Consider the following 24,816-nt stretch of genomic DNA (forward strand, 5'->3'; position numbering starts at 1 on the left):
TCAAATTAACCATCAGTATGAGAGGCAGGGCTAATGGGAAGCTTGCAGCCCATGCTTGCAGCCTTCAGGAAGCCCCTAAAGGTCACGTTATTTTCAGCTTGACAGACAGATGCAAAGACTGGGTTCTCAAAGGGAAAATCTGCCCTCATCGCACACAGCCACAGGAAGAGGCTAAAGGCAGCAATTTGTTAGAAGGCGCAATGCAGGCCCACAGGTGAGTCTGGCCCGTGTGCAGCTGGGCTCTTGGACTAACTCTTCCGAAATAATTTATAGGAAGGAAGAGCTTGATTGTGTGCTCAAGTGCAAAAGCAGAGGTAGAACTTTTTCTCTTTAAAGAGGAAAAAAAAGAATACACAGCAGAAAATCTAGACCTAGAAGTTCTTTTCTCTGTTGGATGTTTAGCCTAAGCGTTCCTTGGGGCAGATTTCACCATTTAAATGTTTGAAATGTTAATCATTATTAATATTTTCAAATGTTGTTATGACAAAAATATTCATGTCAACTATAAAAGTTTGCTACACTCCTGAGTGATTTTATTGATTTTGGGAATACAAGTATCTTGTGCGAACTGGCAGTCGATAGAAAAACTGAATTTATATGGCACACAATGTTTCACTGCAAAATTTGTGGGAAGATCATAATTTGTTAAGTGGTGGAGACTTCCATGGGAAGTCTGGAAATTTCTACAGCAAACCGCTCACTTCTCACAAGTCACACTTCTAGTCACAGTAACCATCTGGAATACAACTGATAGTAAAAAGAATGATTTCTTAGCCAAAAAGGATGCAGGAAAGCTCATCACGCACATTATTCTTGGAAGAGCCCATGTCCTCTCATTCTGGACACAATCTAAACCAACAATGGACAGCTCAGCTCACAGGAGATGGGAAATACCAGAACGCAGGACCATCTCCTGCCCTCACCTTTGCACGTTTGTCTACCCGCCCATTAGGTGGCGGTGTCGCTGGGCCCGGTCTGGGAGCTTTGCTCTGCTCAGGCTGCGCAGTCTTCTGGGGAAACCTCTCTCAGTCACAGCACCCGCTTCCATCCTCCTTCCCATGTCACCAGATCTGTCCCTTCAGCCCTGCCATGATGTCACCTGGGTATTCTGCAGGTAAATAAAACTCACCACATCCCCAAATCTAAATCATTCCCAGAAACAGGCTCTTCCCATCACCCCTGGGACTGGCAGTTCCATCCACACACAGACCTGGAGTCATTCTCTATCCCTACCTCTCTTTCTCCCTCTCTTCACTTGGCCTCATCAGTCTTACACACCTTTTCTTCTCTTCTCCAAACTTATTGCCATTACCTGAGTTAAAGCTCTCTTCTCCTCCAGCCCATATAATTGTGGTGGCTGCCTAAGTGGTTTTCCTGTCCCCGGTTTTGTCTTCCTCTAGACCCATGCCAAAAATGCCAGCACAGGCCGATGGCATCTTTGTGCAAATTAGAAAAAGATGCCCCTTCCTCAAGATGCTGGACTGCCCTGCTTTTGTTAGGACAAGACGCTTTACCGCCATCTGCTGGAAATGTTCATAAGATACAGTTCTTTGAGGTCTGTGATGTGAGTGCTACTACCTTAAATGTATGTCCTTGTGCAGCGTACAACCTGTGCAACCACAGATGTGATCCTGGCTGCCAAAGTGATCTTTTCCAAACCCAAATGTAAAAACTAAAAAATCAATAGATTAAAAAAAGTTTGGTGTTAAATCAGTTCAGTTCAGTCACTCAGTTGTGTCCGACTCTTTGCAATCCCATGGACTGCAGCACGCCAGGCTTTCCTGTCCATCAGCAACTCCCAGAGCTTGTGCAAACTCATGTCCATTGAGTCGGTGATGCCATCCAACCATTTCACCCTCTGTTGTCCCCTTCTCCTGCTGCCTTCAGTGTTTTCCATTATCAGGGTCTTTGCTAATGAGTTAGTTCTTCATATCAGGTGGCCAAAGTATCAGTCCTTCCAGTGAATATTCAGGACTGATTTCCTTTAGGATGGACTCATTGGATCTCCTTGCACTCCAAGGGACCCTCAAGTCTTCTCCAACACCACAGTTCAAAAGCATCAATTCTTTGGTGCTCATCTTTCTTTATAGACTGACTCACATTCATACATGACTACTGGAAAAACCATAGCTTTGACTAGATGGACCTTTGTTGGCAAAGTAATGTCTCTCCTTTTTAATAAGCTGTCTAGGTTGGTCATAGCTTTTCTTCCATGGAGCAAGCATCTTTTAATTTCATGGCTGCAGTCACCATCTGCAGTGATTTTGGAGCCCAAGAAAATAAAGTCTCTCACTGTTTCCATTGTTTCCCCATCTATTTGCCATGAAGTGATGGGACCGGATGCCATGATCTTTGTTTTTAAAATGTTGAATTTTAAGCCAGCTGTTTCACTCTCCTCTTTCACTTTCATCAAGAGACTCTTTAGTCCTCCGCTTTCTGCCATAAGGGTGGTGTCACCTGTGTATCTGAGGTGATATTTCTCAGATATTTCTCCCAGCAATCTTGATTTCGGCTTGTGTTTCATCCAGGCCAGCATTTCACATGATGTACTCTGCATATAAGTTAAATAAGCAGGGTGACAACATACAGCTTTGATGTACTCCTTTCCCGATTTGGAACCAGTCCGTTGTTTCATGTCTGGTTCTAACTGTTGCTTCTTGACCTGCATACAGATTTCTCAGGAGGCAGGTAAGGCGGTCTGGTATTCCCATCTCTTGAAGAATTTTCCAGTTTGTTGTGATCCACACAGTCAAAGGCTTTGGTGTAGTCAATAAAGATGTTTTTCTTGAATTCTCTTGCTTTTTCTATGATCCAACGGATGTTGGTAATTTGATCTCTGGCTCCTCTGCCTTTTCTAAATCCAGCTTGAACATCTGGAAGTTCTCGATTCACGTACTGTTGAAGCCTGACTTGGGAGAATTTTGAGCATCACTTTGCTAGTGTGTGAGATGAGTGCAATCGTGCGGTAGTTTGAACATTCTTTGGCATTGCTTTTCTTTTGGATTGGGTTGATTGCCATTCTTTCCCAGTCCTGTGGCCACTGCTGAGTTTTCCAAAGTTGCTGGCATATTGAGTTCAGCACTTTAACAGCATCATTGTTTAGGATTTGAAATAGCTCAACTGTGAGCGATTTCATCACCTCCACTAGCTTTGTTAGTAGTGATGTTTCCTAAGGCCCACTTAACTTAGCATTCCAGGATGGCTGGCTCCAGGTGAGTGATCACACTATCGTGGTTATCTGGTCATTAAGATCTTTTTTGTATGGTTCTTCCATGTATTCTTCCTTGGTGGCTCAGAGGTTAAAGCGTCTGCCTGCGATACGGGAGACCCGGGTTCGATCCCTGGGTCAGGAAGATCCCCTGGAGAAGGAATTGGCAACCCACTCCAGTACTCTTGCCTGGAAAATTTCATGGACAGAGGAGCCTTGTATGCTACAGTCCATGGGGTTGCAAAGAGTCGGACACGACTGAGCGCCTTCACTCACTCCATGTATTCTTAATACCTTCTGCTTCTGTTAGGTCCATACCGTTTCTGTCCTTTATTGTGCTCATCTTTGCATGAAATGTTCCCTTGGTATCTCTAATTTTCTTGAATAGATCTCTAGTCTTTCCCATTCTATTGTCATCCTCTATTTCTTTGCATTGGTCACTGAGGAAGGCTTTCTTATCTCTCCTGCTATGAATTAAATTTACTCATTGGTGTTAAATGGATAGACCCAATTGTCTGGAAATGATGTGTAAATGGTAGGTTTCTCAGTTACATGAAGATTTCATGAGGTGCTCTCAAATTCAACCTTGTTTTTTTTTTTTTTTTTTTCCCTTTGTCCATGCTCACTGGCATGTGGGATCTTAGTTCTCCAGCCAGGGATTGAACCCATGCTCTCTGCAGTGGAAGCATGAAGTCGTAGCTACTGAACTGCCAGGGAAGTCACTCAACACTGTTTTAAGGCCTATTTGTCCAGTCAATTAAAAATAATTACAGAACATTTTCTCACTGTAAAATGATTATAAATTACTCATTCTCAATATCTTAGATTTACATGATAACATTGCTGATGGATACAAAATTCTTTTCCAGAATTTGGGCTTGCCTTTTCAGTCCATTTCCCTCACTTACATCAGAGATGTAAACTGGGCCAGCATTTACAGATTGATAAACTGAACTATGAATGTGATGTCCATTCTCGGAGGCTGGTGGATGTTTCTAGATGAGCAGTCCAACATGTACTTGCTGCTGGAGTGTGCAACCTCCCCCATAGGTTTGGACCAGAAATGGCCTATGGCTCTAAAGTCATAATGACGTGTGAACCTCGGGTCAGCCAGGCAGCCAGTCCAGAGAAATCAGGCAAGGCCAACTACTATTGCTCCCCAAGCGCCTGAAAATTTGTGCAACCTTTTTTTTTTGGCTAAGTAGCACCCACTCTTTTGTTTTTTTCCATTTGGTATAGATTTTATTTTTATTTGTTAAATATTTAAAATTCTAATAGATTTTATGAAATTGGGGGATCTGTTCCAGGAAAAATTAAAATGGACTTTAAAATATGGATAATTTCTTGGTACAGTTTTACTTAATAGAAAGAATGGTTCATGAATTTCAAAGATTTGTGAAATATGACTTTGCATTTTTACATGCTATTTTTTAAAATTTTATTTATTTTTAATTGGAGGATAATTGCTTTGCAACGTTATGTTAGTTTCTGCCATACAACAACATGAATCAGTCATGGGTTTTCATGTCCCTTCCCTCTTGAACCTCCCTCACACCCACCCCCCCGCCCCCCGCCCCCATCCCATCCATCTAGGTTGTCCCAGAGCACCAGGCTGAGTTCCCTGCGCTAACAGCAACTTCCTATTAACTGTCTATTTCACACACGGTAATGCATCCATGTCAGTTCTGCTCTCTCAGTTCATCCCACTCGCTCCTTCCCTTGCTGTGTCCAAAGTCTGTTCTCTGAGCCTGTGTCTCTGTTCCTGCTCTGCAGATAGGTTCATCAGCACCCTTTTCTAGATTCCATATATATGTGTTAATATACAATATTTGTTTTTCTCTTTCTAACTTACTTCACTCTGTATAACAGCCTCTGGGGTCATCTGCCTCCCTAGAACTGACTCAAATTTGTTCCTTTTCATGGCCAAGTAATATTCCATTATATATACGTACCACAACTTCTATATCTATTCATCTGTCCATGGACATCTAGGTTGCTTCCATGTCCTGGCTATTGTAAATAGTACTGCAGTGAACACTGGGGTACATGTGTGTTTTTCAATGATAGTTTTTCCAGGGTATATGACCAGTAGTGGGATTGCTGGGTCATATGGTAGTTTTATTACTAGTTTTTTAAGTATCTTCATACTGTTCTTCATAGTGGCTGAATCAATTTGCATTCCCACCAGTTTACATGCTATTTTTAAAACCCTTTTCTTAAAAAAAGTTTTTAATTGAAGTATAGTTGATTTACAATGTTGTGTTAATTACTGCTGTAAGCCGTGACAGTTACACATATGTATATGTACATTCTTTTTTGTGTGTGTTCATTTACTTTAATAACACTACATTTACCATGTTATCACCATGGAATGTAAACTCAAGTTAGACAAGAGAATTTCACAAGTACAGCAAAGCATTCTGTGATATACCAAAATTTGTATAATGTCTGACCAAACCAGCTTGCTCATCAATCACTTCCATTATAGGCATTTTATTTAGTTGATGATTTTTTTGGAGAAAATAAACATACTGCACACATTTTAAAGTGTTTTTCATTTACCTTTGCATTAGCACTTAAAATACACATTTGTTTCAAAATAACAGTTAAAATTATTCTAATATAACAGCAGCAAAATATAATTCTGCAATTACAGAAGAGCTAAAAGGGATCTACAATTTAAGTTATTCTCATGTTTACAACTACGATTCTAAAATAAATACTATTCCAAAGTGGCTCTGTTACCAGCTTTTTAGGTTTGGTTTAAAAACACACACAGACTTGCAGGGAGGTTTATAACGTTGTATTCCATGCACTGTTCTGAAAGGGTTCCTCAAGAGCCAACCAGCCCTTAAAACAGAACTCAGTCCACAAGGCAGTCAGAAAGTTAAATTAACTGGGGTAAATAGGATTCCTACATTACGTCAAAAGCATATGATATTCTGCAGCAACTGGGAACATTTTCAGGATTAGCATGTTGTCTTCTTTGGAACTAATTTCAACAGAAGAGTTTAAGAAGGTGGACAGGTACCGCTATCAAGTGTATTTAAAAGTGACATGTTTTTTTTGTGCTGATCTGACTCCCCTGAATGACCTAGCTAGTGAACTAGTCACCAGTAACGTGGTCACCACACAAATCAAGCCTGCAAGAAAGGAAGCCAATATTCAAATTACCATGTTCTTGTCTGACCCAAACAATTTATTTTCAGTATAAACATATGAGCTCAATATGAGATGTCTAACTAAAGCAAGCACCACCAACAAGACCAAGACGGCATCTCCTCTTCTGAGGTTTAGTTTTGCCCAGAATTCTTGATACAGGGAATAGCCTATACCAAGAGTCGTTGCTCCCGCAACAAAGCCTTGGGCTGCCACACGCATGTGGGTCAGGTGAACAGACATTTTAGTGTTTCCCCTGCTTTTCAATCTATGTAATCCATATGCAACAATTGCTGCCAAACCTGCCATTCCAGTGGGGACAAACAGTGGGCTTTTAGGGTAAGTTTAGATCCCTGATCTGCACCAAATGAAGAAAAGAGAAACATCTGTGTCGCTTGACATAGTGACTGAAGAATCTTCAGACAACTACAAGACGTTTCAGGTTCCTACTGGCTTCTTGTACATTCTTTTTCATGTTCTTTTCCATTATGGATATTGAAGGGCCCCAGTATGCCACCTCCTGCCTTCAATGCCTTCTCCTGGCACGAGTATGCAAAATGTGCACATTCTCACGTGGCCCTCAAAGCCCTGTCCCCTGTTCCCCCATCTCATCTCTCACCCTCCCCATTCCCCAGCTCTGCTCCACGTACACAGAAATGCCTCCAGGTCCTGCAAGGGGCCACATACTCCCTCTAAACTTCGATCTTCATTCTCGTTTCTCCGCAACCTGACAACCCATCTGAGTCTATCCAGCTCCTACTAATTACTCATCATGGCTGCCCATCAGAATCTTTTGGGGAAATTAAAAAAAATCCTGATGCCCAGGGATTATCCCAGAATCTCTGGGAGTAAGATCCAGGCATCAGGATTTTAAATCAATCAATTTGTTAAAAAACCAAGATTGAGAACCTGATTTAGATCTTTATAGCCCTTGCTTGATATTAGGCAGCCTCCCCCTGCTTCCCAAAGCTCCTCTAGCTTCCCTGCCCACAGGCATACCATCTTATTGTGTTGTTTTTTGTTTTTTAGCTGCACCAGGTTTTAATTGTAGTATGCGGGATCTTTAGTTGAGGCATATGGGATCTAGTTCCTTGACTAGGAATTGAACTCAAGCCCTCTGCATTGGGAGTGTAGAGTCTTAACCACTGGCCCACGAGAGAAGTCCCTTTTTTGTTGTGTTTAATGTTCGTTGGTCCTGCTAGAATGTAAACCCAGGACCACATCTATATGTCTTCCTTTGTATTTTCAAGGCCTGGTCCAAAGGAGAAACTCAGTCAATATTGTCATGAATGTTGAAGGTCATTTCAAGGGTGACAAGAGACTTTCACACTTTCAACTCCTTTCCCTAAACAAAGTCAATTCATGCCCCTCTCCCAAACAAAACAAAACAACAGCTAACAGAAATCCTCCTTTTACTTATTCACCAATGGCCTGCAGCAATGATTCATTCTTTTGGCTTAAACTCCTCGTCTCATTAAAATGCAATACAGCCCCCAAATAAACCACCCTTATGGAATTAGTCATTACACTTTACCCTGAATGATTTCATCAGCTCTTCATAGAAGAGAAAGGAGAAGGATAAGCATTTATTGAGTGCATCCTATGCACCAGACATTTTACATACATTGTGGCTCATTAACAAAGTTAAATGAGCTTAGCTCTGAAAATACTCAAAGATCAGAGAGGTTAAGGAATTAGTCCAAGGTAATGGAGCTGGTAAATTGAGAAACCAGATTTAAACTGACATCTAAACCCCTGCTCTCAACTCCAGCCTGAGTTTGGAGAGGAGGAAAAAGCACAAATGGAAGGGATGGAAAGGACACACAGAAGCCAGAAGCCCCGCTCCATCTTCTCCATTTGACCCAGGACAGCTGGAGGCTGGCCCTGGGAAGGAGTTATTGGAAACACCATCCTTCCGGGTGCTCCTCCTCCTTCTGTCTCTCACACTTCATGTCCAACCTGTCAGCAGATCCTGTTGACTCTGCCTTCAAAATCCCTCAGTACTCTGATCCCTCCTCAGAAGCTTCACTGGCTGCTCCCCAGCCTCACATCTCTAACCTGGATCTCTGCAACTAACTAACTTACTTCCATTTTCCCTGCTTCGGCCTTGTATCCCTCTGCCTGCAAGGTCAGGTTGCTCCACCTCTGCTCAAACCCTTCATGACAAGTTCTCCTTCCACGACCAGCCACTGTCCCTCGGGCCTCCTTTACACTTTGAGCCCCTCCCTCAGCCCCAGCCTTCCGTCCCCACTGCTGCTTCTCAGACACTCCTAGCACCTGCTTCCCTCTGCCCCGAGGGCCCACCCCACATGCCCCTTCCTGGCCTCCTTCAGGTGCCAGCCCCCTCAGTGGGCCTCCCGTCAGCTCCCAGCTTCCAGGAACAGCCTCACTCCTTTCCTGCTTTATTCATCCTAGAGCACGTATCACCATCTGACACAGCACATACACTCCACTCATTTCTTGACCCATTTGTTCACTCATTTCTCTCTCCAGAATGCACTCTGCTCCAAGGCAGGGACTCCTGTCTGCCTTGGTCTCTGCTGTATCCTCAGCATCTAAAACCACACCTGGCATATAGTAGGTGCTCAATAAATATCTGTTGAGTGAATGAAGGACTATGAGAAAATGGGTGATGTTCTACTTTGAGAGACACCATCAGTCTTCACGGATGTGCCGTCTCAAAGTCCAGAGTGTGACATTCAGGCTATAATATGCATTGCTATAGCGTCTCGTGGAAGTAAGCCAAAATAAATGAAAAATCATATAAACAGCCCAATGCTATTACCAGGAAAAAGTCTAAGGACTTACTGTGTGCACTGACATAGAGGCTTGGCCAATATTTGTTGGAAAGGAAATTTGAGAGGAAAACATAAGCTTTCTCATCAAACACATGTGAACCAAAGAAGAGAGTCTCTGGTGATTGAAAAGGCCAAATTTTGTTTTATTACGCACAGTTTAGGCTTTGGCTAAGTGGAGGCACAGGAGGTACTAATTATTTTGATTATACAAACAGTGTAATGGGGCAGTGTATTGAAGTAGAAAATGCATGGCTTGGGATTGAAGAACCTCAGGGAATCCTGGCTCCCTGCTTGGAGGCTATGGCATCTCTGGGTTACTCAGGGTCTTCTTGCATCAGTGGGTGATACGGACCTGATAGGTTGTTTTAAAACTTCTGTCATCACTTTCAAAGTCCCTCCTCTCCCTCCAAGTCAGGAGATTTTTTTCCTATCAAATTCCTGGGTCCCACTCCAGACCCAATGAATCAGACCCTGAGGGGTATAGTCTGTGCAGCCAGGAATCTGCATTTTAAACAAGTATTCCTGCTGCTGAAAGACTGGCTAAAATCTCACTCTTCTGACTGGTTCCTGGACCAGCAGCATCAGCAGCATTGTAGCATGTTAGAAATGCAGAGTCTCAGGCCTTACTCCTGACCTTGTCCACAGGATTCCCAGAGCAACCCCCACTTTGAAAAGCACTGCTGTATCACACTTGATTGGTTTGCTTTTCAGATCCCTCCTGCCCTTCTCACTAACCTCCTAAAGGATCCTCCCAAAAAACTTCTTGCTCAGGAACCAGCATTTCATGAAAAGATAAAGACTCAAGATGCCAAGGTCTGCCTGATGGAAGCTCCAAGGGGAGGAGGTTTTCATGGGTGGATCATAGCAAACCTCCTGCCAGTAAGTGTTGCTTGGTGAGCGATGGGGGACCAAGAGGGCAGAACAGGACTGAGTAGATAAAGAGAAGGAAGAGGCCGCTCTTGAAGGAGAAGCAGGAGGGAAAGAGGGAGCTGGTGACAGAAGCTGGGTCATGTTGCCGCTGCAGGGAGCTCGGCTTCCCGGATAGACAGTTTGGAGAGTTATCCCATGGACTTAACTGGGATTTAACCCTGGTATCTGGAGAATCTGTTAACCTTGGGCAAAGTCAGGGATATTGTTGCTGATGGCTAAAATGACCTATCAAGGAACTAATCACATTTCTTCCTATGTATTTTTATACTTATATATTTTATATATGTATATATGTTTTGATACTGTGAAGTTTGATTTCTGTTTAAGACATAAGAGAGCCACAACCAAAAAGCTTAAGTCCTCAAATAGACAGAGACCACACACAACAAAATGTCATCTTTCAGTAAAAAAAAAAATCTTAGCAACCAACATAGGAAACTATTTCCAATGTATCTGTAGACAGAGGACCACCTCTGTAATGGAGAGTAAAATTAAAATATTGTTGGCATTATAGAACCAACTGAAGATGCTTTCAGTGCCAGAGTCAACGTTACTTATGGACACTGAGTCCATTATTTATGGACATCGAGTTCAGTACAGCAGGAGTACTGAAGCGAGGACCCTGGAGTAAAAGTGAAAAACTCTCCTGCAAAATGAATAGCAAGCCCCTATCTTCCCTGTAGTTTGTCTCCTGCGGGAGCCTAGAAATTTACGTATTACATTTGTATACAGCAAGACACACCTCTCTTGGGGTGGTCTAGAAAAGTCCCTTTGTTTCTCTTTCCTTCACATTGATCCTCTGTCCTCTTCCCTAAAGCCAGCAAGAGTCAGTTTTAGTCAATCAGGCAACCCCAAACCCCAATAACCCCCACAGCGACCCTGAGACAGCCACAGGGCGAATCAAGGCTCCCCTGCCCAGCCTGGGTGTAGGGGTGGGGGGAGGGGGAGGAGGGTTACCTGGGAGGGGTTACCTGAGCTGCGTGTTCACATTACCTGCCAGGTACTCGATGACTGCGGCCATGTAGACGGGAGCACCCACGCTGATCCGGTACTTGAACGTCCCTTTCTTCAGGTACCGCATCAGCCTGCCCACCGGGAAGATGACCCCGGCCCTGGCTGAACGCGACAGCTTGGACATTTTCTTCTTCCCGCTCCGGCCCGACATCTTGCCTTAGTTTCCCTCGCAGCTTGCTTTACAGGGTGGCCTCCGGGCACTGACTCAATGCTGGAAAGGAAAGATGGCAGGGTGAGGAAGACGACTGGCCGACAGCTTGAGAAAAGTAGTGCAGCCCCAGAGCACCTGCGACCCACCTGATAGCCCCGGGGAGGTAGCTGAGACCTGGCTGCCCCTGCAGGGTGCTGCAGATGGGGAGCTGGGTGTAGGCACGCCCACCCATGAACAACTCCTCATCCCACCCAGCCAGCCCAGCCTCTGTAGGAGACGCCACAGAAACTCAGGAGAGGGATACCCGGTGGTCAGCCTCCAGGGAAACCCACTTCATCATCTCCAGAACCTGTGAACTGGCTACTCAAGCATGTTATCTGCTGATACTCTTTAAGCTGACCTGTCTTTATACTCAGAAACGTCTTTTCATAGGCTTCCCTGGTGGCTCAGATGGTAAAGAATCTGCCTGCAATGTAGGAGACACGTGTTCTATCCCTGGGTCGGGAAGATCCCTGGAGGAGGCAATGGCAACCCACTCCAGTATTCTTGCTTGGAGAATCCCATGGATGGAGGAGCCTAGCGGGTTACAGTCCATGGGGTTGCAAAGAGGTAGACATGACTGAGCGATTCTCACTCACTCATGTGGCCAAAGACACTTTGGAGATGTGATTAAGTGGGAGAGATTATCCTGGATTATCTGGGTGCGTCTAATGTAATTGCAAGGGTCTTTCTAAGAAGGGAGGGAGATGAGAGGACAGACAGGATGATAGCAGGAAATGGGATTCTCCCCTCAGAGCATCCCAAAGGAAGCAGCCCTGCTGACATCTTCATTTTAGCCCACTGGAAATGATTTTGGGACTCCCCTGGTGGTCCACTGGATAAGAATCCGCCTGTCAACGCAGGGGCTACAGGTTCGTTCCCTGGTCTGGGAAGATTCCACGTGCAGAGGAGCTACTAAGCCCATGGGTCACAACTACTGAGCCCACGTGCCTAGAAGTAGCTTCGAAACCCGAGAGGCCACAGCAATGAGAAGCCTGCTCACTCAAACTACAGAGTAGACCCTGCTCACCGCAACTAGAGAAAGCCCATGTGCAGCAATGAAGCCCCAGCGTAGCCAAAGAAATAATAAAATTAAGTTTAAAAAAGAAAATGATTTTGGACTTCTGACTTCTAGAACTGTAAGAGAATAAATTTGTATTGTTCAAAGCCACCAAATTTGGGGGAATACTTGTTACAGCAGCAACAAGAAAACCAATATGGCTCCTCTTTGCCTTGATTTGCTTCTGCCTCTTGTTAATAAATAGTACAAAGTTAATATGGCCATGCTTATCATAATGGTTAGCTTTAGACCCACAACTCAGAGCTGATGTGCACCTTTTAGATGGAAACACTTCTCTAAATTCTCTAGTAATGTAGCATCCTTGCAAACAGAAATATGCCAGAGGAGGCAGTTTTATTGAATATGCTGATACAGAGTAACACAGCAAATGAAAAACCATAGTGCAACTCAGACTCTTGCTCTTTGGAATGGGGAACCCAGGGTGATTTGGGGGGAGGAACTTCAGAATCAGCACAAAGAGGTGACTTCAGTACAATGCATGGAGAGAGACATATATGATTTATTGTTATTTCAGGAAGCTATCTTTAGTGTAAAGATGAAAAATAATTATATACATCTGAAGAAACCTTTGTAAGGCTAAAACTAATTCAGAGAATTGTAATAGAGCTTAACCTGTTGGTGGAGAGAGTATTATAACCAAAAAAAGGAATATAAGCTAGAATAAGTAACAGCAAATTACAAACAAGAAGGATCAAAGAAAAGGAAACAAAAGTTTTCTAGGAAAAATGTTAGGGAATCAAACCTCTCTGGCCCAAAGGCAACATTATTTTCAGTGGCCATTTTCTTTGGGGATGGAAAATGAGGAGAAGGTAAAAAATAAAATTGGTTCTACCTGTTGAAGCAACACAAATTTTGGCTCGGTCGGTTTGCCAACAGCCAAGATGTCATGAAAGTAAAAAAAATGATAGAAGAAAGTGCTAGATAAATAAACTCATGACTAATATGAAAGATACAGAACTGGGATTTATTTAATCCAGATGGAAGACCGAACATGGAGTTCAATTTTCTAAAGTATCTGATTACTCCGTATGACTGAGGATTTTTATATAAAAACTATGGAATTAGCAACAAACCCCATTCTCAGCACCCTCTTATCTCAGAGGTAAATGATGTAAGTTAGAGGCATTTTTACTACATACTTTACATACATTCTTTTTGTATGTTCTTATGTACTTACTGCACTTCTATTTTATGTCATTTTGCCACCGAGAGATGTAGGTGTTCATCAAAGTTAAGTATGAGACAGATGAGCAAATAGCCTAAGAACTTTTATCTCTTTCCCAGTAAGGCACAAGGATAAGACAGCATCAGTGTTTTTAGAACTTCCACATTTCTGTGCGTTTGCTGCAAACTCTCACAAATCCACTTAGAGCTGTCCTCTCTGTGATGGAGCAAGTAGCTGCGTATTAGGACTATGAACATCAACTCATATTAAAGAAACTTAGGTCAGGCATTAGTAGTAAGTGTATGAGGTACCTACTGGTCTGTACCATCCTGGGGGACAGGGAACACTCCCAACAATGTTAAACAGTTGCTGTTCTCAGGGACAGCTTCGTGGCACATGCTGGCTAGCCACTAGTGACATTCAGAATGAGGGTGGCCCCTGGTGTAGTGGAAAAAGCCTGGGACCAGGCAGGAGTCCCTGGGTGTGGTCCCACTTCTTCATGACCAGCTATGGGAGCTCTGTGTGTCATTCGTGTGGGCCTCCTCTGTAAAACAGGGAGGTGACTAATTGATCCTGAAGGTCTCTCTGATCTTACACATTCCAATCTTTGGCAATGCACTTTCCAGTGGCTCTGGAAAAGAAGCTTAGTCTCTTTAATAAATGAGTTCTAAAGAGTTAAAAGCCTGTGCAGGTGCATAAAGATGTGTTAGTGTTGGTAACTCCACTAAACCAATTATGTCCTTTCCCCAGTTACCGGTAAGTTGGGGGAGGGGGAAGATTAGTAGGTGTGGTTGCCAAGGAAACCACCTGAGAAGCCCATCACAGGATGGATATACTCTATGGCAACAGTACAACGTGCTGGAAAGTCATAATCTCTCTGACAGAGAGCAAAACCCACGGAGCACAAATGTCACAAGGGCAGGACCCCTTCATCCCCCCCATGCCCAGGACATTTTCTCAAATGAAAACAGACAAGGAATGACTAGGTGTGCAGGATAAAGCCACCCAGGGACTGTCCCAGAATTAGCCAAGTGGAGTCACAAATTGCCCTACAAGTTGGAAATGAGGACTGGCAGTAGAAGAGAAATAGGGGACTTTAGGGAATTGATGCCTAACACATTCATGAAGATAAAATAGCCAAGAAAGGAAAACAAGGGTTAGATCAAAGTAACGTACGGGCTGAACACTATAAAATGTAGGGATCACCCCCAACATTGCACTTTGTATCGAGAATTTCTTCCTTTGACTTCCAGACATGGCAACCCACTCCAGTATTCTTGCCTGAAGAACCTCATGGACAGAGAAGCCTGGTGGCTATAGTCCATGGGGTCTCAAAAGAGGACACAGCTTGGCGACTAAACAACAAAAGGGCCTTAGAGCTAGGGGTGCAGCGCTATCTGAAGTCTAAATGTGAGGTGGACTGTCGCGTGTGCTTTAGTAGAACTGTAGAGTTTTTGTGTCTGCGGACCTGTCTTTCTGATAGGAAACCAGTGACCACAACCAGTCGCCGTGGCCTGGCACAATAATAATCATTTGCATGAACTACAGGTCTCACTACAGGAGGTCCTGATCAGGAGAGCGAAATATTCTGCCAACCTCCCAGAAACGCTCATGCTGGAACCTATCTTAGCTGAGAGATGCCCGAACCACTAGGGAGAACCCCGAGTCAGACCAAGTATGGGCACAGGCAAGATGACTGGCCAGAGTCAACCCCAAAACTAATCCCACCACCACCACAAACCCTGAGGCAGTGAGCCATGTGCAGAGCGGTCTCCTGGGTTCCCTTACCCTGCTGCTCTCCACCCCCTTGCCAATAAAGTCTTTTGTTCTGTCAGTAGGTGTCTCCTTGGACAAGTCATTTCCAAGTGTTAGACAAGAGCCCACCCTCAGGCCCTGGAAGGGGTCTCCCTCTGGTTGAACGTGCACCCACTGTGCTGAGTTTAAGCAGCCAGGTGCCTAACTCCTGGCCTCGAGGGCTGGGAGGCCCCTGCGTATTCAAAGAATCAGACCACGTCCGGGAATCCTTTGGGGAAGCAGTCAGCAGACTCATGGGAGCTAACAGGTCACACCTGCCGGGACCCATAGATGGAAGGGAGGGTAGAACCTCCTCAGCCCACTTGAGAGAAGACCCTACTTTCCAAATCCCCCCTTGCCCACTAGCCTGCTCTGGACTCTGCTTGCAGTGGTGAGAAAAGATAACCTTTAACTTCCTTCTTTTCCAGACCACCCCTGACTCTATGCAGGCTTGGTCATAGAGGAGTTAAAAAACTCGAACGCAGGTTTCCCTCCTCTTGTGACTATGAACCCCTGTGGAGGGCCACTCCTGGCAAGAGAAAAGAACCACGGCAACGTGAAACTTGTTTCACTAGACTAATAATTAAACGTTTACATTTACTTACTTTCTCCTCGAAAACAAGCTCTGTTCAATTAGGCAGAGCTTAAGGACTACAGTGTGATGTTTGTTTATAGGCCTGAAGAAGGAAGATGGCTGGATGAAACTCTTCCAGTGGTTATACACACTACGCGGGGGATGAGAGGGATGGGAGAGCAGACCAGACACGAGCCGGATCCGTATCATACCTGTCCTTCCACATCTGGAAGACTAAGGTATGACTACTGTAGAAAGTCTCATAACGACTTGCAAGGTGAACAGAAGAGCTGTAAGCGTGTTAAGTTGAGGGAGGGCAGGAAAATAAAACTCAGGGAAGAGGCAGGGAAAATGAGTGTGGCCTGCTCACTGCCTTTCACCTCTGGGAGCACAGCGGTTGGGAGGACACCACTGGTTTTGTGTGTGCTGGGGAAGAGGGCATATCAGACTCTGTTGTTTCAGGATTTATTTTTATGTTTGGGTTTTAAGTCCATAAGAACACTGATGGGTTAGACTTTACAGGTATCACACGGGTTAATATTAAATTGCAACACTGACTCAGACCTGGGCAATAAAATCACACCAGTCTATTAAAATTACTATTGTATTTCATTGATTTTATGATGCACTCAAATGTTTTTTTTTAATCTCTAGAAATCAGTATGCATCTTACAATCTATGAGATCATAGATTCAATGAAAGTATTTATGGAGCACTTATTATTGAACAAGAAACTACATTAGATACTGTAAAATATACATGGCCTTTGTCCTCAAATATTTTCCAATGAAGTTGCATGACAGATCATAATAAAGTTTTAAAGGTGCTAGAGCCATGGTTCCCAAACTGTGTGCCAAGGGACCCTGGGACAAAACAGTGAGTGTTTAAGCTTTCAAGTGGACTACGGAGATAGTCAACCTCTGGTTGTCTCTACACCTACCAGCTTGTGTGGTCCCACCGGTGGTTCAGGGTAGATTGTACTATCTTCCTTTTGGTGATTCCATATCTTTGCAAAGCTGAGTTATTGGCTGTTGTGATTAAAAGCAAGTGCGGGGTGAAAATGAATGTGAATGAGAATGGGGTGTTCAATCTGATTCCAAGGTGGGAGAAATCATGTACTGTCCAATAGGTGTACACCCCCTCTTTCTAACTCATCCCTGGTTATTTAAGAATGGGATGCAATTGTTCTCCTAATTCATGTGTTATTATTTTTTCAAATGGCTACTAAATTGTTAGGACAGAAATACTTATTAAGTTGTTGAGACTGAACCACTTAATAAATGGAATGGAAGGCTTTTCTTCTGGGTTCTGTGAAAAAAAAATGGCCAAGACCCTACATTCTCTTGTGAGCTTATATAAGCTGAAACATATAATTAGGACCGGCTCAGGGTCTCCCTAAAGCTGGGAAAACAAAAGTTAAAGAAGTTATTTAAATTTTTTGAATTTATCTTTAAATTTAATACTTGCACACAACAGTAAAATAAAGTGAAAAGGTGAAGAAGTTTATCATTTTATTTCAACCACTGATTGCATTGAAAACCTTAAATAATATGTTTCAATTCCTGTTACTGACTCCATCAACTTCAGGGTTCCCTGACAGCTCAGCTGGTAAAGAAACGGCCTGCAATGCAGGAGACTCCAGTGTGATTCCTGTGTTGGAAGATCTGCTGCAGAAGGGATAGGGCACCCATTCCAGTATAGCTGGGCTTCCCTTGTGGCTCAGCTGGTAAAGAATCCGCCTGCAATGTGGGAAACCTGGGTTTGATCCCTGGGTTGAAAGATCCCCTGGGGAAAGGAAAGGCTACCCACTCCAGTATTCTGGCCTGGAGAATTCCATGGACTGTATAGCCCATGGGGTTGCAAAGAGTTGAACACGACTGAGCAACTTTCACACACACAGCTTTAGGTACTGATTCCTAAGCCTTCGCCATGTAAAATGAGGATGTGCGAGCCCCAATCTTTCCTTGGCCCTCACCTCCCGACTTTACTTCCCTATTTCCACCTCTTGTATTTTCCACTATCCCGAATTACAACATTTCTATTTTGTTCTGTAATCACAATTTTGTCCCTAGGTGAAATTTTAAAAATAAATGCCGATGAATAGCATTTACATGATGAAGGCTTTGTAAATATCGTTCCCGTCAGACCTGAGTGGGATGCTAGCATCACACTTCTTTCTCTGTGGTCCAACGCTAGCACATTCCACACACACCCAAGTTACTACGGGCATACCTCAGAGATGTTGTAGGTGTAGCTCCAGAATAACCCCATAAGTGAGCCACACGAATTTTTTGGCTTCCCAGCACATATAAAAGTTAGGTTTTCATGTCACTGTGGTCTACTAAGCATGCCATAGCAGTACGTCTTGGGTTCCCTGTTGGCTCAGACAGTAAAAATCATCTGCCTGCAATGTGGGAGACCTGGGTTTGATCCCTGGGTTGGGAAGATCCCCTGGAAGAAGGCAAGGCAACCCACTCCAGTATTCTTGCCTGGAGAATCCCCATGGACAGAGGAGCCTGGCGGGCTACAATCCATGGGGTCACAAAGAGTCGGATAAGCAACCAAGCACACAGCAACCAAGCACACAGCACAGCAGCATGTCTAAAAAAATGTACAGACCTTAATTAAAAAATAATTTACTGCTAAAAAGATGCTGAAACAGCTACAACAGAAACATCCAAGATCATTGATCACAAATCACCGTAACAAAAATAATAATCACGAAAATGTTGGGAATACTGTGAGAATTACCTCAATGTGACAGACACACTAAGTGAGTCAATGCTGCTGGAAAAACGGCTCTGGTAGACTTGTTCAAGGCAGGGTCGCCACAAAATTTCAATATGTGAAAAACTGCAATATTTGTGAAGCACAGTAAAATGAGGTATTTGTGTAATTACAGTAGATCCTTGTTATGTGCAGTAGTTCTTTTTTTTTTTAAAAAAAAAAAAAAACTTTATTTTATATTGAGTATAGCCAGTTAACAAAGTTGTGATTGTTTCAGGTGGACAGCAAAGGAACTCAGCCATACATACACATGTACCCATCCTCCCCCAAACTCCCCTCCCATCCAGGCTGCCACATAACATTGAGCAGAGTTCCATGTGCTACAACGTGTTCTATAAAGTAGGTAGGACACTGCATTAGTGAGTGGTGAACAGCTGTTCTGGGGAAACAAGGTTGGGCTGCTGTGAGCCTCTGATCACATTTTCATCAACGGATCAATACACAACCTTGTCTGATGTATGTTTCTGTTCAAAGACACCTTATGTAATATGAATTGTTGATTCACTAACACTGAACTCATGGCTAGCATCAATAACTCTTGCTTGAACAGAGCTTATCTAACACACATACTTTCTACATAAGGCACATCTCAGCCTCCATGCCCTTAGGAACACTAGACATCACTTCAAGACCACACTTGGGGGTCATTTGGAACAGTGAGGTTACTAACAGAAAGCACAAAACTGAAAAACACGGCACTAAATAGACCATGATGAAGACTCATGTACAAGGTGGGAGATGAAACAAGAGGGCAGAGTGTGGCCTTGTTTGATCTCAGCTGGGAAGGTGTGCAGTGGATGGGTCAGCTTTATCTGCTCTGTGCATGTCTTTGAATGACTGCAAAAGTGTCACAAGTATTGATTTTTGGGTTACCAATAAATTTCAGTGAGTGGGCAAGTTAGCATATATGGAATCCATGAATAATGAGGATTCACTGTACTTATCTTTGCTCTTGTTGACAGAAGAGAAATGTGCCTTGGGAGTTCCCTGGTGGCCTAGTGGTTAGGACTCTGGGTTTTCACTGCAATTGACTAGTGCTCTCATGCTCAGCCATGTCTGACTTTTTGTGATCCTACGGACTGTGGCCCACCAGGCTCCTCTGTCCATAGGATTCTCCAGGCAAGAATACTGGAGTGGTTGCCATTTCCTCCTCCAGGGGATCGTCCCGACCCAGGGATTGAACCTGCATCCCCTGCATTGCAGATGGATTCTTTACTGCTGAGCCCTTGGGGAAGCCTTCACTGCAGGGGGTTTGGGTTTGATCCCTGGTTGGGCATCACCCAGCTTCTAGGTCACACTGTTGTTTGCAGGGGGCACTTTCCCCCCAGAGACATTGTTCCTGGAGCTCCAGTGTGGAGTGGTTGTTCTACCCAGTGGTCATCCTGGGGCTGTCTTCCTAGCTCATCCTGGATTCATGACTTCCTCCTTATTGGCATTCTCCCTTGTTTTCCTTTTATCTGCCTCATGTTGCTCTTCCAGGACAGTGCTGAGAGGTGAACTTTTTCTTACACAAATGAAATTGTCCTTATTGAATAATCTTTGGATTATTATTTGGTGGAGTTTCTAGCATCAAAGTCATTTTGCTTCAATGTTTTGAAGCCACTGAGCCATCATTTTTGACATTAAGTTTTATAGAGAAGTTTGATAGACCCCAATCCCCCAAACTTTTAAATTTTCTCTGTGTGTTCTAAAATTTACAAGGATGTGTCTAGGTGTCAGCACTTGATGATAAGCCTGTTCAATCTGAAAATTTTTCAAAACTCCTGGAATTTTTTCCTGTTATGTATTTGAGTATTTTCCCCATCTCTTTTATTTCTCCCCCTTCTCCCTTTACCTGTCTCTTAATGGGATGTCTGTAAACTAGGTCTTGGATCTCCCAGATTGCTCCCCCAAGTCTCAACCTTTTCCTTCTGATTCTCAGGCTTTTAAATTTCTCTCCCCACTCCTTCTCTTCCCATGCAGGATCTTAGTTCCTTCCAGGGATCGAACCCATGTCCCCTGCAGGAAGTGTGGAGTCCTAACAACTGGGTTGCCAGGGAAATCCCATCTTTTTAATTTTGGTAATCATATTGCTAATTTCTGAGCGTTCTTTCTTGTTCTTTGATTGTTCCTTTTTCACAGCATCTTTTTTTTTTTTTTTAATGAATGCACCATGTCTTCCAATCTCCCTGAAACTAGCTGGGCTATGTTAACATCATCTTCTTTCTCTAAATTATTTTACTGACTCAGTTCAGTTCGGTCGCTCAGTTGTGTCTGATTCTTTGTGACCCTATAGACTGCAGCGTGCCAGGCTTTCCTGTCTATCACCAGCTCCTGGAGTTTACCCAAACTCATGTCCATTGAGTCGGTGATGCCATACAACCATCTCATCCTCTGTTGTCCCCTTCTCCTCATGCGTTCAATCTTTCCCAGCATCATGGTCTTTTCAAATGAGTCAGCTCTTCGCATCAGGTGGCCAAAGTATTGGAGCTTCAGCTTCAGCATCAGTCCTTCCAATGAATATTCAGGACTGATCTCCTTTAGGATGGACTGGTTGGATCTCCATACAGTCCAAGGGACTCTCAAGAGTATTCTCCAACACCACAGGTCAAAAGCATCAATTTTTCGGCGCTCAGCCTTCTTCACAGTCCAACTCTCACATCCATACATGACCACAGGAAAAACCACAGCCTTGACTAGACGGACCTTTGTTAGCAAAGTAATGCCTCTGCTTTTTGATATGCTGTGTAGGTTGGTCATAACTTTCCTTCCAAGGAGTAAGTGTCTTTTAGTTTCATGGCTGCAATCACCATCTACAGTCATTTTGGAGCCCCCCAAAATAAAGTCTGACACTGTTTCCACTGTTTCCCCATCTATTTGCCATGAAGTGATGGGACTGGATGCCATGATCTTAGTTTTCTGAATGTTGAGCTTTAAGCCAACTTTTTCACTCTCCTCTTTCACTTTCATCAAGAGACTCTTTAGTTCTTCTTCACTTTCTGCCATAAGGGTGGTGTCATTTGCATACCTGAGGTTTTCGACTCAGTTGTCCCATTTATTTCTTTTCATCTTTCTTTTTCATGTTGGCTTTCCTACCATGTCTGGTGATCTTTGGGCATGCATTCATATTTATGAATGAAAGACACGGTTGCTTACTACAGGCAGACAGAAAAGCTTTCCATTGTTTGGTAGGCATCGTTCCTGTTTGGGACCTCAGGGTACATGCATGGGGCATGCCAATTAGGAGGCATCATCTTAGGATGCTTGGTTAGGAACTGAGAGCCCTCAAATGGCAGAATGAGAGTTTTACTTGGTAGAGCCATACCCATCCTCCAGATTCTAGATCTTCTCTGTAGTTGTTCAGTTTCTTTAGAGAAGAAACCTCAGATTGTCAGGTTGGAGGATAAATGCCAGGTTGACAGAAGCCCAACTAGGAGCAGGGGAGGGAGAGAGACCCATTCACCTAGCTGTTCTGGAGACAGACCTTCAGTGACTTTCCATTTTTCATCCTGCCCAACTTCAGGGCAGCTCCCGCCTGCTTTTATTCTTAGCTGTGGCTCTTTCAGTGATGCCATTTATGTTTCTATGTGCTTTCAGTCACAGAAAGAAATTTGCTGAAATCTCCCTCCCATTTGCTGATTACCATCAGCAGCAGCCCCCACTGCTTGCTTGTGAAGGGCTTATTTTCTCTGTACATCTTTTACCATTATTTCTGTGGGCTCTAGAGGAAAAGCTCATGTGCTCTAGGAAAGCGCAGGTGCTCAGAGTCCATCACTTAGGACCGGAAATCGAAAGTGTCATTTTAATTTAACATCTTAACAAACATCACTTGGGAATTAGCCTAGATATGCGGATACCAGTAAAGAGAAAAAGCTCAAGAGTTTTGTGATTGAATAAGAATGGCATATTGAAAAATTCAGATTTACTTTCATCACCAGGTGAGTCAGTGGAAACTAACTGGTCCTGAGACAATTGAGGAATACAAAATTTCTTATCAAGACATTGTAGGAGACTCGGATTTCCCCAGCAGTCCAGTGGTTAAGACTTTGCTTTCTGTCGCAAGGAGCTTGGGTTTGATCCCTGGTCAGGGAGCTCAGATCCCATATGCCTCTCGGCCAAAACCTCAAAACATAAAACAGAAGCAATATTGTAATAAATTCAGTGTGCTAAGTCACTTCAGTCACATTCGACTCTTTTGACCCCATGGATTGTAGTCCACCAGGCTCCTCTGTCCATGGGATGCTCCAGGCAAGAATACTGGAGTGGGTTGCCATGCCCTCCTCCGGGGGATCTTCCCAACCCAGGGACTGAATCTATGTCTCATGTCTCCTGCACAGGCAGGCAGGTTCTTTATCACTAGGGCCACCTGGGAAGCCCAGTAAATTCAGTAAAGATTTTAAAAACGGTCCACATCAAAAAGAAAGATTGTATAAGACTCACTAGTAGAATTAGATTCAGTGTGTCTGTATTTGCATAATTATAGCATATGGAATTCCTATAAACAATATTTAAAACTATACTGTAATCCCAGATGGGAGGAGTGGAAGGAAAGAAAACATCCTAAGCAAGCATTTGCCCTAACTGAATGAATTGCTCTTGGTGAGAAACAGCAAACTTTACTTAATACACTGACTGCCTTCATGAAAAGATGAAATAATCTGGTTTCTTTAGAACAATGTATGTGTTGTGTGCTTATTCACTCAGTTGTGTCCGACTCTTTGCAACCCTCTGTCCATGGGGATTCTCCAGGCAAGAATACTGGAGTGGGTTGCCATGCCCTCCTTCAGGGGATCTTCCCAACCCAGGGATGGAATTCAAGTCTCCCGCATCGCAGGGGGATTCTTTACCAGCTGAGCTACCAGGGAAGCTCTTTTTAGACTAGTATCTTTCTTTAATTTAAATAAGTTCTTTCTCAAGCATAAATAGCTGATCGAGAATAAACTAAGTTTCATGCCCCAACTTCTTGAAGTTTTTATTATATACAGACTGATGGGGAACAGACAAAGTAGCCAACTGGCAAGATGGCCTGTTAGCAGCCACCAGCAATTCTGATTTAAATGACAACTTTTTCTGCCTCTGAGCTTCAGCAAACCATCTTTTAAAAAGAGATAGCAGTCAGCATTTGAGATTGGCAGCAATAATTACAAGCCAGTGTGTCACAGGTGTAGTTTGATTAGGCTGATGAGCCACCTTGACGAAGGATCTAGACTATCAAGACAGTTTATTTTAAATACTCTTTTGAGGTCATTCCCTTCAGAAGTATATAAATCAAAATGCTTTTCTACATACATTATTTTAAATCTAGAACTAAGAGGTCTTCTCGCTTTTGAATGATAGAAATAAATTTAAAAACAAACTTCTGTAATGTTTACAATCATGAAATTCATAGTGTCATCCCCTAATGGATTCATTTTAAAATTGCTGAAATTTACTCAATTTATTCATCTTCAGTTCCCATGATATTTCCCTAATCTGTCGTACTATGCTTCAGAATATTTTCTATTGTAAATATTTATGAAAAACAAAGTAGATCCTGCAATAAGCATCTTTACTTTGTCATTTCAAAACTATCCTTTGGGAGAATAAAATGAGATGAAATAAAATTAGGTAGGACATTAGGGAATTCAATGTAAATACATTAACTGTATGTAGATATATGTTTTTAAAGGGTAGAAAAAAATATTCCAGTCTCATACCTGATAAAATCCTAACATATTTCAGTGTGTTACTATAAGTACTATATTAAAATAATAGTAGTTTATTAGTATTATTTTGTAGCTGTAAAAACCATTTTCAGTAGTGCTAGCTAAATCACTTGCTCTATTACACTTCCATTTATGAACTCCAAGGGCAAGTCATTATTGCACAAGTAATACTTTCCAAACCATTTTCTTCCAAGGCCACCTTTAAGTGAATGAGAAGAGTCAATAATTTTATCGTCATATATGTTAAAGTGCATTAACAATTTATAATGTAAAAAGCTATATCAAATGCAATTTCATCAAGATGACATGGATCAAATTAACTAAATTAACCAACCACAAACGTTAGAACCAAGCATTAACCCAATTTATTTAAATTATACTGTTACTGCTGCTGCTACTGGATTACAAATCAGTCCCGTTTAAAAAAGCATC

The 24,816-nt window shown here is 43.0% G+C and overlaps 1 protein-coding gene and 1 pseudogene across 1 annotated transcript in view; both read right to left on the reverse strand.

Annotated features, from left to right (window-relative positions):
* The window catches only part of LOC120865178 (core histone macro-H2A.2), a 53,186-nt gene that overhangs the window by 20,439 nt on the left and 7,931 nt on the right, over window positions 1–24,816 (reverse strand). Inside the window, exon 2 of the mRNA XM_040242192.1 lies at window positions 11,089–11,320. Coding sequence (XP_040098126.1) covers window positions 11,089–11,260 — 172 coding nt within the window. The 5' untranslated portion in view covers window positions 11,261–11,320. The remainder of the gene's footprint in view (window positions 1–11,088; window positions 11,321–24,816) is intronic.
* Window positions 5,530–8,991, reverse strand: LOC120865180 (annotated as a pseudogene).

The sequence above is a fragment of the Oryx dammah genome, unplaced genomic scaffold (genome assembly GCF_014754425.2).
Source record: "Oryx dammah isolate SB20612 unplaced genomic scaffold, SCBI_Odam_1.1 HiC_scaffold_6, whole genome shotgun sequence".
Classification (NCBI taxonomy): domain Eukaryota; kingdom Metazoa; phylum Chordata; class Mammalia; order Artiodactyla; family Bovidae; genus Oryx; species Oryx dammah.